Genomic DNA, 16,737 nt, shown 5'->3' on the forward strand with positions numbered 1-16,737 from the left:
GATAATTGTGTGCAATGTGTGAGGCTTAAACAAAATGTGTTCATACTACAATGTGAGTTGTCTTACTGCATTTAACTATTCATTTTCTTTTTCAATAGTTCTGACTGCTGTTTTTTTTTTCCTTTCCAGTTCGGGTGAATGTATAATTTTCTAAATATTTGAGAAATACTTAAATTTCACCCTCCTGGCAAGGGGAGGAAAATAAACTTAAAGCATCCATAAAATTATGGCAGAAATGATTTGAAGTTTCCTCGGTGCACGTGTGGCCCCGTATGATACTACTTGATCATCTCCCGTTTCTCCTCAGGTGTCGGATAGGTGTTAACATTCTGACTCCACCATTTTCCCTCTGTCCATGTCCCGCTGGTGAACTTGTACCAGTGCCAATCTGCATCCCACTCTTAAAGTCTACATTCCCAGAATGCAATGAAAGCTTCCTCTTCGCTGATCCAGTATTGGAGAATCATACAATCCCATAGAATCCCTACGGTGCATGAGGAGGTCATTCGGCCCATTGAATCTGCACTGACCACAATCCCACCCATGCCCTATCCCTGTAACCCCATGTATTTACCCTGCTAATTCCCCCGACAGTAGTGTCAATTTAGCATAGCCAATCAACCTAACACGCACACCTCTAGACTGTGGGAGGAAACCGGAGCACCCGGAGGAAACCCACACAGACACGGGGAGAACGTGCAAACTCCACACAGGCAGTGACCCGAGGCTGGAATTGAACCTGGGTCCCTGGCGCTGTGAGGCAGCAGTGCTAACCACTGTGGCACCGTACCCGCGACCTTTTGATTCAGGTGCAAGCGCATCCAGATTGAATCAGGGCTAACGTTCAGCTGAAGGCGTGAGGCTGATGTCACTCGTGGAGTTTGTCTGTTTCATTTCCTCACTTTGGGGAATGTAGCTGTTACAGGAACTAAACTTTGGGGTTTTATGTAGCTGGCTCATTCTGTTTTGTGTGGTGCGTTTCTCCAAAGTTTGTGCGCTTGGTACAAAAAAATCACGGTGGTGCCTAGAATATGACTCAAATGACATTTTTCAACAGCAACACCCAGCAATGGATTTTTTTCGAAATGGGAATTTTTAATTTCTGTGGTGAGACCTTTGAATTGACCTTCTGTTTATGGAAGAGGGAAACTGGCTAACTAGTACGGCTGTGTGCCTGGCGTAGGCTGCGGATTATAATGGGGCACAGAAAATCAACTCTGGTCTGGAGGGAGATACCCTAGGCTATTCACATCATAATTAACTGAGGTAAAGGATTGGCCATGATCTTACTGAACGATGGAGCAGACTCGAAGAGCTGAATGGCAAATAGGGTGTGGTAGGGTGGCACTGCTGCCTCACATCACCAGAGACCCAGGTTCAATTCCGGCCTTGGGTCACTGTCTGTGTGTAGTGCCTGCACATTCTCCTGGTGTCTGCGTGGGTTTCCTCTGGGTGCTCCTGTTTCCTCCCATACTCCAAAGATGTGCGGGTTAGGTGGATTGGCCATGCTACCTTGTCCCTTAGTGTCAGGGGGACTAGCAAGGTAAATGCAAGAGGTTCTGGGGATAGGGCTTCCCTGGGATTGTGGTTGGTGCAGACTCGATGGGCCAAATGGCCTCCTTCTGCACTGTAGGGATTCTATGACTCGTTTCAGCTCCTATTTCTTATATTTTTATGTCTGTGCAACTTTTACAGGGGTGAACTGTTTGCAAAGGTGCCATATTTAGTTGCTTGGTATTTCAAAAGCTGCATATTGCTGAACGGAGATATATCTGTTGAAGCTTTTCCTGTTCAACTCATCAGGACAAATTCATGAATACCAAATTTCAGAAGGCACAATTTATATAGAGTCAAACAATATTGTTGACATCCCATATTTGTTCTTTGTTGTACCTCTTTCCCAACTATATTCTGTGCTACAAGCTGCCTTGTAGCACAGAACGTAAGTATTACTGTGATGTATTGTCAAAGCTTTTTACCTCGTACATGTTTTAATGTTTATTTATCAGTGTCACAAGTAGGTTTACATTAACACTGCAATGAAATTACTGCAAAAATCTCCTAGTTGCCACATTGTGGTGCCTGTTTGGGTACATTGAGGGAGAATTTAGCATAGCCAGTGCACCTAACCAGCATGTTTTTCGGACTGTGGGAGGAAACCGGTGCATCTGGAGGAAACCCATTCAGCCACAGGGAGAAAGTGCAAACTCCACACAGAGAGTGACCCAAGTCAGGAATCGAACCCGGGTGCTGTGGGGGCAGCAGTGTTCACCACTGTGGCACCATGGAGACATGCTTTTCCAAAAGCATATCTTTTTTTCCAGCAAGACTCAGATGTAATGTTTCTAAGCAAGAAATGGAGAATTAATAAGTTGAGGCAAGTTTCATACTTTGTTTATAACTCATTATGACAAAGATCAAACCCAGGGATTAGGGCTAGCAGTGTTGGAGGATGGAGGAATGGTGACCTGTTGGAAAAATGGGATTTGAAAAGCAATTGGAATGGTTCTTGCATTCAAGAAATCACAACATTTCTGGTTTGGTTTTCATTACGTTTTAATCAGCTCCTAAAATGACTTTGTTTTTTGTAAACTGCAAAATTATATTTTCGATAGAAAATCCCTTTTCCCCAAATCCCAGGAAGGAATATTGTACATGGTTACAAACAGGAGCAGTGAGTGCATTTATACAACTGCTTAAATGTAGGAGCGGCGTGTTGTATAGAGATAGCAGTGTGATTAGTACTACTCCCTGCGCTGACAATAGACTCAATAGGTAAAGGATGCGCTTTATATATCACACCATGTGTGCTATATAAATATTATTAATCTGCAAAGTCCAGGACACACACTGAATATCCCTGGACTAATCTTTGGAAGTATGGAGATCACCCGTTTAACTTAATTATAAAGCTATTCATCTGGAGAACGCTTCCATTTCAATATAAAGGAGCTGGTGACATTACTGAAGAAAAGGTTCCACAGTGAACATCTGCTTTCCAGCTTGTCACAAATAATTCTAATTCAAGAAACGAATAACGTTTTCTTGTATAATTATAGATCAATTCTTTTGACCCTGTGACTATGGAATCTAGACTCAATATCCTCTGTACGGCTAGGCAAATCTGTACATCTAATCTCAGGCAGAATACCCTTTGTACAGTTAGTGTTCGAATACCCTCTGTACGGCTAGTCTCATCTGTACAGCTAGTCTCAGGCAGAATACCCTCTGTACGGTTATTGTTAGATAGATACTCTTTGTATGGTTAGTGTTAGAGTACCCGCTGTACAGTTATGTTAGATAGAAGACCCTCTGTATGGCTGGTCTCCCCTGTACAGCAAATCTCAGACAGAGTACCCTTTGTATAGTTAGTGTTGGATAGAATACCCTCTGTACGGTTAGTGTTAGATAGAATACCCTCTGTAACAGCCACTTTCAATGGAATGCTCTCCAAACTCTAGTCTCAGGACTGATAACCCTTCAACCTCAGAATAGTAAACCCTCTGCACAACTAATAATCAGGGCTCCACCTTGTAAAATTCATCTTGACCTGTCTCTTTTACACAGTGGGTGGATTCTACAGCATCAAGTGTACAGACAAAAAGCGCTCTGGGCTTTCGGCCACTGGGTGTGAAGAGCACACCCACTGTGTGTGAGTGCATTGAACTAATCTGATTCATTTTGCAACCTTTACCTGCCTTGCCCCTACAGCAATGTTAGTGCTTGTTGCCTGTGGGGGCGTCACTGTAAACTATCTCTCTGTGATGATCAGGTGTCCCGGGGAGGGAAGGAACATTTCCACTATGGTTTCGGCCATCGGCAATTGAAAAAGGCGGGGGGGGTGGTCAGTCAGTAAAGAACATTGGTTTTGTGCGGGTTTTGCCTGCTTACAGCAAGCGTACAGCATTCCAGTTAAACACCGGGGCAACCTTTGTCCAAACTGCACAGATATTGGTACGGCTAAAATCACCAACTAGGCAGCGGACCTCGCGAACACTTTAATGGACCCAAAGTGGACCCAGTGTCCATCGAATCTGCCTCTTACCTCCTGTGTTCCAGAAGATCAGCACTGATATCTGCAGCACAAAATACTTACAGAATATTACATGTACATTTTATATATATATATAAACAATAGAGTTGGATAACGGGAGAGCTTCAATTTTTTTTACAACCTTTTTTAAATAAATAATATTTCGTGCAGCTGGCTGTTGCTGTGCGTGTGTGGGGGAGGGTTCTTCTCCCGGCTGGTCTTCCTGTCTTGTGCTGTTGGTTTCTGAGAGGAGGCATCGTCCGTATTCGCACTCACGGCTACAATGGAACAGAAAGACGGTGAGAGGGTTCAGAGAATGTCTGACTTTCAAAGCAGAGATTTTCTCGCTTCTACCGCACAATCAATGTTGACGGTGGTGGCCTTGTGGTATTGTCACAGGACTCGTAATCCAGAGATCCCAGGGTGATCCCCTGGGTTCGAATCACGCCACGGCAGATGGTGAAATTTGAATTCAGCAGAAATCTGGAATTGAGAATCTACTGATGACCATGAAACCATTGTCGGAAAAACTCCATCTGGTTCACTAATGTCCTTCAGCCAAGGAAATCTGCCGTCTTTACCTGGTCTGGGCAGCGCGGTGGTTAGCACTGCTGTCTCACAGCTCCAGGGACTTGTGTTCGATTCCCGGCTTGTCTGCGTAGAGTTCTGCACATTCTCCCCACGTCTGCGTGGGTTTCCTCTGGTTTCCACCCATAGTCCAAAGATGTGCAGGTTAGGTGCACTGGCCATGCTAAGTTGCCCTTTAGTGTCGCGGGATCGGGGTTAGAGGCAATAGCAGGATAAATATATGGGGTTACAGGGATAGGACCTGAGTGGGATTGCTGTCGGTGCAGACTCAATGGGCCGAATGGCCTCCTTCCGCACTGTAGAGTTTCTACGATTCTTCTATGATACACGTGACTCCAGAGCCACAGTAATCTGATTGACTCTTAAATGCCCTCAGGGATGGGCAATAAATGCTGGCCCAGGCAGTGATGCCCACATCCCAGCTAAATAAAAGAACAGCGATGGATTATAAAGTCACTTCCATGTGATATGGCTGGAACACTCAGAAATATACCTTGTTCTGTTTATGAGTGGAGTTCAGAATCAAACATGGGACACTCCGGCTCCCACCTCCCCCCCCGCTCACCACCGCCTCCACCCCCCCCCCCCCCCCCCCGCTCGCCATCCCCCACCCCCAAGCTGCCCTTAAACAACATTCATCCCTAATCAATGGACTCAGTTGGAATTAGAATCATAGAAACATAGGATCCCTACAGTGCAGAAGGAGGCCATTTGGCCCATCGAGTCTGCGCCAACAACAATCCCACCCGGGCCCTATTCCTGTTCCCATACTTATTTACCCTGCTAGTCCTCCTGACACCAAGGGGCAATTCAGCATAGCCAATCTTAACCTAACTCGCATGTCTTTCGGAGTGTCGGAGGAAACCGGAGCACCCGGAGGGAACCCACGCAGACATGGGGAGAATGTGCAGATTCTGCACAGACAGTGACCCAAGCTGGGAATTAAACCCAGATCCCTGGCACTGTGAGGCAGCAGTGTTAACCTGCTGTGCCCCGCCACCCCCCCCCAACCCCCAAAACCCACACACCGTACCGCCCCAATTGTTGGGACATAATTTATTTTTCCAGTTGCTACCATGTTTACGTTATATCTTAACCTGCCTAGTCGTTCCTTCACAGGAAATGAAAGCTTGCAACCAGAGGATATCTTCCAACACAAGTCGTGGCCATGTGCCGGATTTATAATACAACACGCCATGCTGGGCCCAGGGCTGCGACCAGTTGTGGGGTGGGGGGGGGTTCCCGTGCCAAGCTGGTGCACTGGGCATCTAATCAGAGGCTGACTGAGCCTATCAGCCGTCAATACAGAGTGAAGACTCTGATTGTAGAGTCTGAAAGAGCAGGAAAAGGGGTGCCCCACCGTACGAATGGTTAACTTGAGGTGTGTGTGCGCGCAAGACAACGAGGAGAGGTGAGGGAGAGGCTGCTGAGACTGGCAAAAGCCATGAGGAACCGAGCAGGTTTGGCCCGCGAGGCGCCAAATCAAACCACAACCTCAGTCGGTGAGCAGGTTTGTGCCGGGATCCGGCACTGGTGAACCTGGGGTCGAGAACAGCAGCGGCAACAATAGGCACGTGAGACACATCTCCACACTGAACAAGACGGGTTTTTCCAACCATCGATTCATGGTCAATCGATTCCAGCCTCGGGTCACTGTCTGAGTGGAGTTTACACGTTGGGGGGGGTGCGGTGGGTGGCGGTAATAAGTCCTTCACCAAAATCCCTTTGTTTACAAGTCTGCCACCAGCATACAGAGTGCTTTTAGTTAGCAGTCCACACTCGGAGTCCCAGAGGAACTGGTTACATGCACAGCAAGAAGCTCCCTGATTGGGCCCATCGATCTGGCCCTTAATCAGGGACTTCATATTCTAACAGGCCCACCTTAATTGCTTGATTAAAGTCAGTACAGGGGAATTAGCAGGGTAAAATGTGGGGTTTCAGGGATTGGGCCTGACTGGGATTGCTGTCGGTGCAGACTCAATGGGCTGAATGGCCTCCTTCTGCACTGTAGGGATTCTACAATTCCCACTCTTCTTAACCTGTCACAGGTTCAGCCGGATTCGAGAAAAGTGGCTACGCTTAGCTTTTCCTGGTCCGCTGTGTGTACACGGAGCACACCTGGTCTTCTACCTGTACGGATAATATCCGATCCTCGGTATTTACAGACCAGTCAATATCATCTTGATGTCAGGACGCTTTCAGACAAACTGTGGGCTGGAGGCTAACAGACACTTTTCAAAGTTGACATGACAAGTGGCTGATGTGAAAATGTTCCAATGTCAAATGTTTTCGCTAACCACAAATGAGTCATTCTGTGCCACAGAGTTAATTCAATGCCGTCACCATCCAAAACCACAAGCTGCTGTTTCTGAGAATAATCCTAACATAAGAAAGCTGCAAGTTTTTGATAGTTATCCCTGAGTTTAGAGTCATAAAAGTTTACAGTGTGGAAGCAGACCTTCTAGCCCAACTTAACCGTGCTGCCCAGATTTTAACCACTAAGCTAATCCCAATTGCCCCTCATTTGGCCCCTATCCCTCTCACCCTTCTTACCCATGTAACTGTCTAAATGCTTTTTAAAAGACAAAATTGTACCCGCCTCCACTACTACCTCTGGCAGCTTGTTCCAGACACTTGCCAATGGATACAAAATTGGTTTCTTGATAGAAGTGAAGTGGAGTTGCTGGCGTTGGACTGGGGTAAACACAATAAGAAGTCTCGCAACACCAGGTTGAAGTCCAACAGCATGAGCTTTCGGAGCACTGCCCCTTCATCAAGTGAGTGGGAGTTCCGTTCGCAAACAGGGTATATAAAGACACAAACTCAATTTACAGAATAATGGTTGGAATGCGAGTCTCTACAGGTAATCAAGTCTTAAAGGTACAGACAATGTGAGTGGAGAGAGGGTTAAAGAGATGTGTATTGTCTCCAGCCAGGACAGTAAGTGAGATTTTGCAAGCCCAGGCAAGTCGTGGGGGTTACAGATAGTGTGACATGAACCCAAGATCCTGGTTGAGGCTGTCCTCATGTATGTGGAACTTGGCTACTAGTCTCTGGTCAGCGACTCTGCTTTGTTGTGGGTCGTGAAAGCCACCTTGGAGAACATTTACCCAAAGATCAGAGGCCGAATGCTGGTGACCGCTGAAGTGTTCCCCAACAGGAAAACACTCTTGTCGAGCGGTGTTCACTACTTGCAAAACCTTACTTACTGTCCTGTCTGGACACAATACACATCTCTTTAACCTGTGCTTAACCCTCTCTCCACTCACATTGTCTGTACCTTTAAGACTTGATTGCCTGTAAAGACTCGCATTCCAACCATTATTTTGTAAATTAAATTTGTGTCTTTATATGCCCTGTTTGCAAACAGAACTCCCACTTACCCGATGAAGGGGCAGTGCTCCAAAAGCTAGTGCTATAGAACAAATCTGTTGGACTTTAACCTGGTGTTTGAGACTTCTTACTGTTCTTGATAGAGGTGAGCAGCACGGTAGCACAGTGGTTAGCACTGCTGCTTCACAGCTCCAGGGACCTGGGGTCAATTCCGGCTTGGGTAACTGTCTTGTGTGGAGTTTGCACATTCTCCTCGTGTCTGTGTGAGTTTCTTCCGGGTGCTCCGATTTCCTCCCACAGTCCAAAGATGTGTGGGTTAGATTGATTGGCCATGCTTAAAAAATTGCCCCTTAGAGTCCTGAGATGCATAGGTTAGAGGGATTAGCAGGTAAACATGTACGGATATGGGGATAGGACCTGGGTGGGATTGTGGTCAGTGCAGACCCGATGGGCCAAATGGCTCCTCCTGCACTGCAGGGGTTTCTATGATTTCTAAGCCAGAGGGTTGTTTTTCAAACTGGGGGCCTGTGACCAGTTGTGTGCCTCAGGGATCAGTGCTGGTCCCACTGTTAGTTATCATTTATATTAATGATTTGGATGAGAATATAGGAGGCGTGGTTAGTAAGTTTGTAGATGACGCCAAGATTGGTGGCATAGTGGACAGTGAAGTTATCTCCAATTGCAATGGGATCTTGGTCAATTGGGCCAATGGGCTGATGAATGGCAGATGGAGTTTAATTTAGATAAATGTGAGGTGATGCATTTTGGTAGAGTGAACCAGGGCAGGACTTACTCAGTTAATGGTAGGCATTGGGAAGAGTTTCAGAACAAAGAGTTCTAGGGGTACATGTCCGTAGCTTCTTAAAAGTGGACTCACAGGTGGACAGAGAGGTGAAGAAGGCATTCGGCATGCTTAGTTTCATCGGTCAGAACATTGAATACAGGAGTTGGGAAGTCTTGTTGAAGTTATACAAGACATTGGTAAGGCCACCCTTGGAATATTGTGTACCGTTCTGTTCACCCTATTATAGAGAGCATATTATTAAAATAAAAAGAGTGCAGAAAAGATTTACTAGGATGCTACCAGGACTTGATGGTTTGAGTTATAAGGAGAGGATGGATAGACTGGGGCTTTTTTCTCTGGAGTGTAGAAGGCTGAGGGGTGATCTTATAGAGGTCTATAAATAATGAGGGGCACAGGTCAGTTAACCAGTCAATATTTTTTCCCAAAGCTAGGAGAGTCTAAAACTCAGGGAATAGGTTTTTTGGTGAGGGAGAGAGATACAAAAGTGTCCAGAGGGGCATATTTTTCAAGCAGAGGGTGGTGAGTGTCTGGAACAAACTGTCAGAGGTAGTAGTAGAGATGGGTACAATGTTTTTTTTTTAAACAGTCACATGTAAGGTGGGTATAGAGGGATATGGGCCAAATTCAGGCAACTGGGATTAGCTTAGAGGTTTTAAAAAAGGGCAGCGAGGACAAGTTGAGCCAAAGGGCCTGTTTCCATGCTGTAAACTTCAATGACTCTATGTGACTCTGAGTGAAAAAATTGCCCCCTGGAACGTTTTGTATCTCTCTATTCTAACTTAAATCTATGCCCTCTAGTTTTAGACTCCCCTACCTTTGGGAAAAGATGTTGAAGTTTTAGACTCCCCTACCTTTGGGAAAAGATGTTGACTATCTACCTTATCTTTGCCCCTCATTATTTCATAGACCTCTATAAGATCACCCCTAAACCTCCCACACTCCAGGGTAAAAAGTTCCAGTCTATCTAGCCTCTCCTTATAACTCAAATAAATGATCAAGTCCCAGTAGCATCCTAAGAAATCTTGTCTGCACTCTTTCTAGTTTAATAAATCCTTTCTATGGTAGGGTGAACAGAACTGTACACATGATTCTGAGTGTAGCCTTACCAATGTCTTGTACAACTTCAACAAGATATCCCAACTTCAATATTCTGACCAATGAAACCAAGCATGCTGAATGCCTTCTTCACCACTCTGTCCACCTTTGACTCCACTTTCAAGGAGCTATGAACCTGTACTCCTAGATCTCTTTTTGTTCTATAACTCTCCCCAACGCCCTACCATTAACTGAGTAAGTCCTGACTTGATTTGATCTACCAAAATGCATCACCTCGCATTTATCCAAATTAAACTCTTTCTGCCATTCATCGGCCCACTGGCCCAACTAATCAAGATCCCATTGCAATCCTAGGTAACCTTCTTCATTGTCCACTATGCCACCAATCTTGGTCACGATGTGGAGATCCCGGCATTGGACTGGGGTGGGCACAGTAAGTAAAAGTCCAGCAGCTTTAGTTGGTATCACAAGCTTTCGGAGCGCTGCTCCTTCATCAGGTGAGTCCCTGGTTCCCGAAGCTTGTGACATCAAATAAACGCGCTGGATTTTATCCTGGCGTTGCAAGACTTCTTACTGTGATCGATCTTGGTGTCACCTGCAAACTTACTAACCATGCCTCCTATATACCCGCCCAAATCATTAATATAAATGACAAATAACAGTGGACCCAGTACGGATTCCTGAGGCACTCCGCTGGTCACAGGCCTCCAGTTTGGAAAACAACCCTCTCCAGCCACCTTCTGTCTTACAACGCTGAAGCTGATTTACCAAAGTTAGAATTTTGGAAGTAGACCTAGGCTTGCAGGATGGGAACTGCATTGAAATGTGGTGCATACGGACTCGATAATGACACAGAGTATGCTCTTCATTTAATATTTACAGAATAGAGAAGCCTAGCTATTTGAATGTCATCATTTTATGACAGAGTGAAAGATGTTTGCGCGGAGCAGATGTGTGTGTGTTGTGCGTCCAAGCTAAGCTGACTCATATTTTATCTTGAAGGCTAAATTTGGGAAATGCAGATGTGCGAGTGGAAAATAAAATTGAACTTTGGTTCCATTCTGTGGCCAAGTATGCACATTGCAGCCATCGTTCCGCAGGGAACAGGAAATACTTGTTTAATTTTCAAGCAGTGTTCCCCTGATCTCTCGGAGTGGAATTTTAATGTTGATGAAAGGGGCGAGGGGGGCGGTCTCTGCTGTCTGACGGGAAAATCCTGCTGGAATTGAGTTTAAAATTTATTTATTAGTGTCGCAAGTTGGCTTAACACTGCAATGTCTGTGTGGAGTTTGCACAGCACTGTGAAAATCCCCAAGTCCCCACACTGTGGCGCCTGTTAGGGTACACTGGCCAACGCACCTAACCATCACTTTTTGGAGAAGGAACATTTTTTCCATCTCTAACATCTGTTTCAGTTTTCCTAGTTAGCTTATATTTACTTAACGTTAATTCTGAATGTCAGAGTATAAGACAGATGTTGTAAACTGTTTTACTTCTTCTGAATTTGTATAGTGACGTGTACGTTAACACTGCAATGAAGTTACTGGGAAAATCCCCGAGTCGCCACACTCCAGTGCCTGTGCGGGTCCAAAAATGTGCGGGTTAGGTTGATTGGCCGTGCTAAAAATTGTTCCTTAGTGTCCTGGGATGTGTAGGTTAGAGGGATTAGTGGGTAAATGTGTAGGGATATGGGGATAGGGCCTGGGTGGGATTGTGGTCGGTGTGGACTCGATGGGCCGAAGGGCCTGTTTCTGCACTGTAGGGTTCTATGTTCTATGTACACTGAGGGAGAATTTAGCACCTAACCAGGACTGTGGGAAGAATCCGGAGTACCCGGAGGAAACCCACGCAGACACGGGGAGAACATGCAGTCACCCAAGCTGAGTCCCTGTGAGGCAGCATTGCTAAGCACTGTGCCACCGTGCCCCACCCTCCCCCCCCCCAGCTGGGGTAGACAGATATTTGATCTCTCAGGACATGACGGGAGATGGGGAGCGGGCAGGGAAATGGAGTTGAAGCTCCATGATCCTATCGAATGGTTCAATAACCATCGAGTCTATTCCTCTCTCTTGTGTTGCATTCTTGAGTTGGGTGTTTAATAGACAGAAGGTGGATTCTACATGTCCTGTGTCTCCGTCCAGGAATCCTTGCCCCGTCCCCTCCCAAACATGGCGAAACAGTCGCCATTGTTGGATTTAGCCCTGGTACCTAAATGTCGATCCTCCTGCAACCCCTCCACCCCCTCAGTGTTTACATACCATCTCCCCCCCCCCCCATGTGTACAAATGACAGTTTCAATCAACTGGATGACACAAGAATACCAGGAGGAAGTCGGAGCAGAAAAAGGCCATTTGGCCCATTTAGCCTGTTCTGCAATCCAATATGACCCTGGTTTATCTGACTGTGACCTAACCCCGCAGTAAGGAACAGTGAAACACTAAGAGGACTCGCTTGTCCTGAAACCGTAAAATCCCACCCAAGATCAACGGACCTTCCCAGGGTCCGTCCCTCGCCCGTTCCCATTCCTGCGGCAGGCGGGATGGTAAAATTCTGGCCAAACTGTTTCTGATACAAGGAGAAGCTCCCCTTACAATGATTGTTCCTCTAAGATGTGAGTACGCCAGCCAGTTGTGAAGGTACTACACCCAGTCCCCCTTCAAGATACCCTGCATTAAATACAAATATCAAATATAAACATAAAATATAAAGGTGGCACAGTGGTACAGTGGTTAGCACTGCTGCCTCACAGCAACAGGGACCTGGGTTCGATTCCCAGCTCGGGTCACTGTCGGTGTGGAGTCCGCACATTCTCCCCATGTCTGCGTGGGTTGCCTTCGGGTGCTCCAGTTTCCTCCCACAGTCCACAGATGTGCAGGTTAGGTCCATTGGCCACGTTAAATTGTTCCTTACTGTCCCGGGGCACGTAGATTAGAAGGATTAATGGGGTAAATATGTAGGGTTATGGGGATAGGACCTGGGTGGGATTGTGGTCAGTGCAGTCTCGATGGGCTGAATGGCCTCCTTCTGCAGTGTAGGGATGCTACGGATTTTAAAATGAAAAGGATTGCCGGACTGGGTGCCAGTGTTGATCGGCACTCACAGGGGTGAGAGGGGAAACACAACTTGATGTAAGTGAGGACATGAGTAGCAAAGTTTTGGATGAATTACATTTTTTTAAATTCATTTGTGGGACATGGGCATTGCTGGCTGGCTAGCGTTGATTGCCCATCCCTAGTTGTCCCTTGGAGGGCAGTTGAGAGTCAACCACATTGCTGTGGCTCTGGAGTCACATGTAGGCCAGACCGGGTAAGGATGGCAGATTTCCTTCCCTGAAGGACATTAGTGAACCAGATGGGTTTTTCCGACAATGGTTTCACGGTCAACAGTAAATTCTTATTTATTGAGTTCAAATTTCACCATGGCGGGATTCGAACCCCGGGTCCCCAGAACATTAGCTGAGTTTCTGGGTTAATAGTCTAGCGATAACACCACTGGCCATCGCCTCCCCTTAGGGCAGCATGGACAAGTTGGGCCGTAGAGCTGCTGTAAACCTCGCTGACTCTACAGATGGATTTTTACCGGCACGTCCACCCGAGGCTCGTACAATCCTGCCCAAGGCCAACAAAGAGCAAAGAAAATTACAGCACAGGGACAGGCCCTTCGGCCCTCCAAGCCTGCACTAACCATGCTGCCCGTCTGAACTGAAACCCCCCTCCCCTGTTCTCCGAGCCTCGGAATTGGGGCAGGCGTGCCGTTAAAATTCCGGCCTATGGAGCGCAACCGTGACCTCATCCGTGGCGGGACAGGCTCGAGTGCCCACTCCTGCTCCGATGGAACAAAGGAACACGCGGCTCGGGATTCATCTGCAGTACTTCCAAAGCGGTGACGTCCCCCCACAGCTCCGGTCCCAATCTGAGGCTGGAGCAGGGAGCCCTCGCGTCCCGGGGAGACAGCTTACCGTTCTCGCAGTTTGCGGCGCAGACCCACTCAATCAGTTGCTTGGCTTCAGCAGCGAGCAGGCGCTCGGGTCCGGGAGGGGCGAGGCTGCTTTCTCTCCTGAACAGCCTGGATTTGTTCACCCTGTGGTCAGGTAGAAGGTGCAAAAGATCAACCCATTGGAAAGCGTGTCGCTGCCCTGAGTCCCACCCATTTCACCAAAGGTGGACGTCCCTCTGTGTACGCTGAGATTTCTGGGGTTGAAGTGGAAGCGACGCCATGGTGGGGGGGGGGGGTGAGGGGGTGACAGTGGCACAGACGTGCTACTGCAGGGCGGCACGGTGGCACAGTGGGTTAGCACTGCTGCCTCACAGCATCAGGGACCCGGGTTCGACTCCCAGCTTGGGAATGTGTGCAGAGTCCACACATTCTCCCCGTGTCTGCGTAGGTTTCCTCCTGGTGTGGAGATGCCGGCGTTGGACTGGGGTAAACACAGTAAAAAGTCTGACAACACCAGGTTTCGGTCCAACCGATTTATTTGATAGTAAACTCACTAGCTTTCGGGGTTAGCCCCTTCGTCAGGTGAACGGAGAGTTCTGGCCTGAGACAGAGCGTATAACAGCACAGACAGTGCTCCTTCCACTCACACTGTCGGCCACTTTAAGACTTGAACAGCAGGTTAGGTGTAAAGAGTCACATTCTAATCAGTAATCTGTAATCTGTCTGTGCTGTTATATGCTCTGTCTGAGGCCAGAACTCTCCATTCACCTGAAGAAGGGGCTAACCCCGAAAGCTAGTGAGTTTACTATCAAATAAATCGGTTGGACTGAAACCTGGTGTTGTCAGACTTTTTACTAGGTTTCCTCCCACAGTCTGAAAGACGTGCTGGTTAGGTGCATTGGCCATGCTAAATTCTCCCTCAATATACTGGAACAGGCGCCGGAGTGTGGCGACTAGGGGATTTTCACATTAACTTCACTTACTGTAAGCCGAATTGTGACTCTAATAAATTAACTTTGTCTGTGCGATGTCTGCACGCACCCCCCCCGTGTCCGCTTGTGTTTCCTCCGGGTGCTCCGGTTTCCTCCCAATATCCGAAAGATGTGCTGGTTAGGGTGCATTGGCTGAGCTAAATTCTCCCTCGGTGTACCCGAACAGGTGCCGGAGTGTGGCGACGGGGGGATTTTCACAGTAACTTCATTTAATGTGAGCCTACTTGTGACACAGATAAATAAACTTAGGAAAAAACTTAAAACGGAGTGAGGTGACGTTATTAACAAATTGCTGGCGGGGGACTCACAGGAACATTTGAGGTCAAATTGCTGTCTTCATTGCAACTGCACTGATTTAAATACAGGAGGCGGGATTTTCCATTCCCGTCCAGAGCGGGACCCACTGTGGGCGAGAATGGAAAATTTGGCATCCCGTAAAAGATACATCTCTTCGCTGCACCTAGTTTGGGATCTCTGCAGTCAGGATGTCGAAAGGAACCATAATCTCTTATAGAGGTTTACAAAATGATGAGGGGCATAGATCAGTTAGATGGTCAATATCTTTTCCCAAAGGTAGGGGAGTCTAAAACGAGAGGGCATAAAAAAGGGTCCGGAGGGGCAATTTTTTCACACAGAGAGGGGTGAGTCAGAGAATCCCTACAGTACAGGAAGAGGCCATTCGGCCCACCAAGTCTGCACCGACCACAATCCCACCCAGACCCTATCCCCATATATTTACCCACTAATCCCTCTAACCTACACATCTCGAGACACTAAGGGGCAATTTTTTTTTTTAAGCATGGCCAATCAACCTAACGGGCACATCTTTTGGACTGTGAGAGGAAACCGGAGCACCCGGAGGAAACCCACGCAGGCACGGGGAGAATGTGCAAACTCCACACAGACAGTGACCCGAGCCGGGAATCGAACCCAGGTCTCTGGAGCTGTGAGGCAGCAGTGCTAACCACTGTGCCACCCAAGAAACAATTTGCCCGACGTCGAGCGTTTGGAACAGGCTGCCAGAAGTAGTGGCAGAGGCGGGTCCAATTTTGTTTTCAAGAAGAATTTAGACAGTTACATGGGTAAGATGGGTAAAGAGGAATAGGGGCCAAATGCGGCTAATTAATAAAGTAAAAAATAGAGTTTATTTATTAGTTACAAGTGAGGCTCACATTAACACTGCAATGAAGTTATTGTGAAATTCCCCTGGTCGCCACAGTCCGGCTCCTGTTTGGGTCAATGCATCCTAACCCAGCACATCTTTCAGATCACAGTGGAGATACAACACTGTTATGGAGAGTCAGCAAGCCATCTGCTTTCCAATCTATCAGACTCTCATTTTCAATAAAGATAGTGAAAGCACAGATCGGGTGAGATATAAAACAGCCTGTGGATGCTTCAGACAGTGACACAGAGTCAGGATTGTCGATTCCCTGCAGTGCAGACAGAGGCCATTCAGCCCATCGAGTCTGCACCGACTCTCTGACAGAATATCTCACCCAGGCCCTCTCCCCCACACACATCACCCCTGCTAATTCCCCGCTAAACTCCACACAGACAGTGACCCAGGCCGGGTCCCTTGGTGCTGTGAGGCAGCAGTGCTAACCACTGCTTAATAAATTGGGACTGGCTTAGTGGTTAAAAGCCGGGTGGCATGGACAAGTTAGGCCAAAGGGCCTGTTTCCATGCTGTAAACCTCTCTGACTCTGTAGGTCTTTACTCTCGATGTAGAGATGCAGGCATTGGACTGGGGTAAACACAGTAAGAAGCCTCACAACACCAGGTTTAAGTCCAACCAGATTATTTGATAGTAAACCCACAAGCTTTCGGAAACGCTGTTCCTTCGTCAAGTGTGTGGAAGGTTCTGATCAGAGAAGCGCGTATAAACTCACACACAGTGTACAGAATACTGATCAGAGTGTGAGTCTTTGAGAGGGGGTTAAGGGTTATGGGGAGAGGGCGGGAAAGTGGAACTGAGCCACGACAGATCAGCC

General features: G+C 47.2%; 1 protein-coding gene across 3 annotated transcripts in view; it reads right to left on the reverse strand.

Annotated features, from left to right (window-relative positions):
• Positions 1-1,730: 1,730 nt before the first annotated feature.
• The window catches only part of LOC145355096 (syntaxin-binding protein 4), a 95,524-nt gene continuing 80,517 nt past the window's right edge, over positions 1,731-16,737 (reverse strand). Inside the window, exons 20-21 of one of the 3 annotated variants that reach the window (XM_080206960.1) lie at positions 13,774-13,895; positions 1,731-4,311 (exon numbers count right to left, since the gene is read on the reverse strand). In XM_080206960.1, the coding sequence (XP_080063086.1) occupies positions 4,181-4,311; positions 13,774-13,895 (253 nt within the window). In that variant the 3' untranslated portion in view covers positions 1,731-4,180. The remainder of the gene's footprint in view (positions 4,312-13,773; positions 13,896-16,737) is intronic. The other 2 variants (XM_080206961.1, XM_080206959.1) reach the window with 2 other exon arrangements.

The sequence above is a fragment of the Carcharhinus amblyrhynchos genome, chromosome 18 (genome assembly GCF_965287045.1).
Source record: "Carcharhinus amblyrhynchos chromosome 18, sCarAmb.v2.hapA, whole genome shotgun sequence".
NCBI lineage: Eukaryota > Metazoa > Chordata > Chondrichthyes > Carcharhiniformes > Carcharhinidae > Carcharhinus > Carcharhinus amblyrhynchos.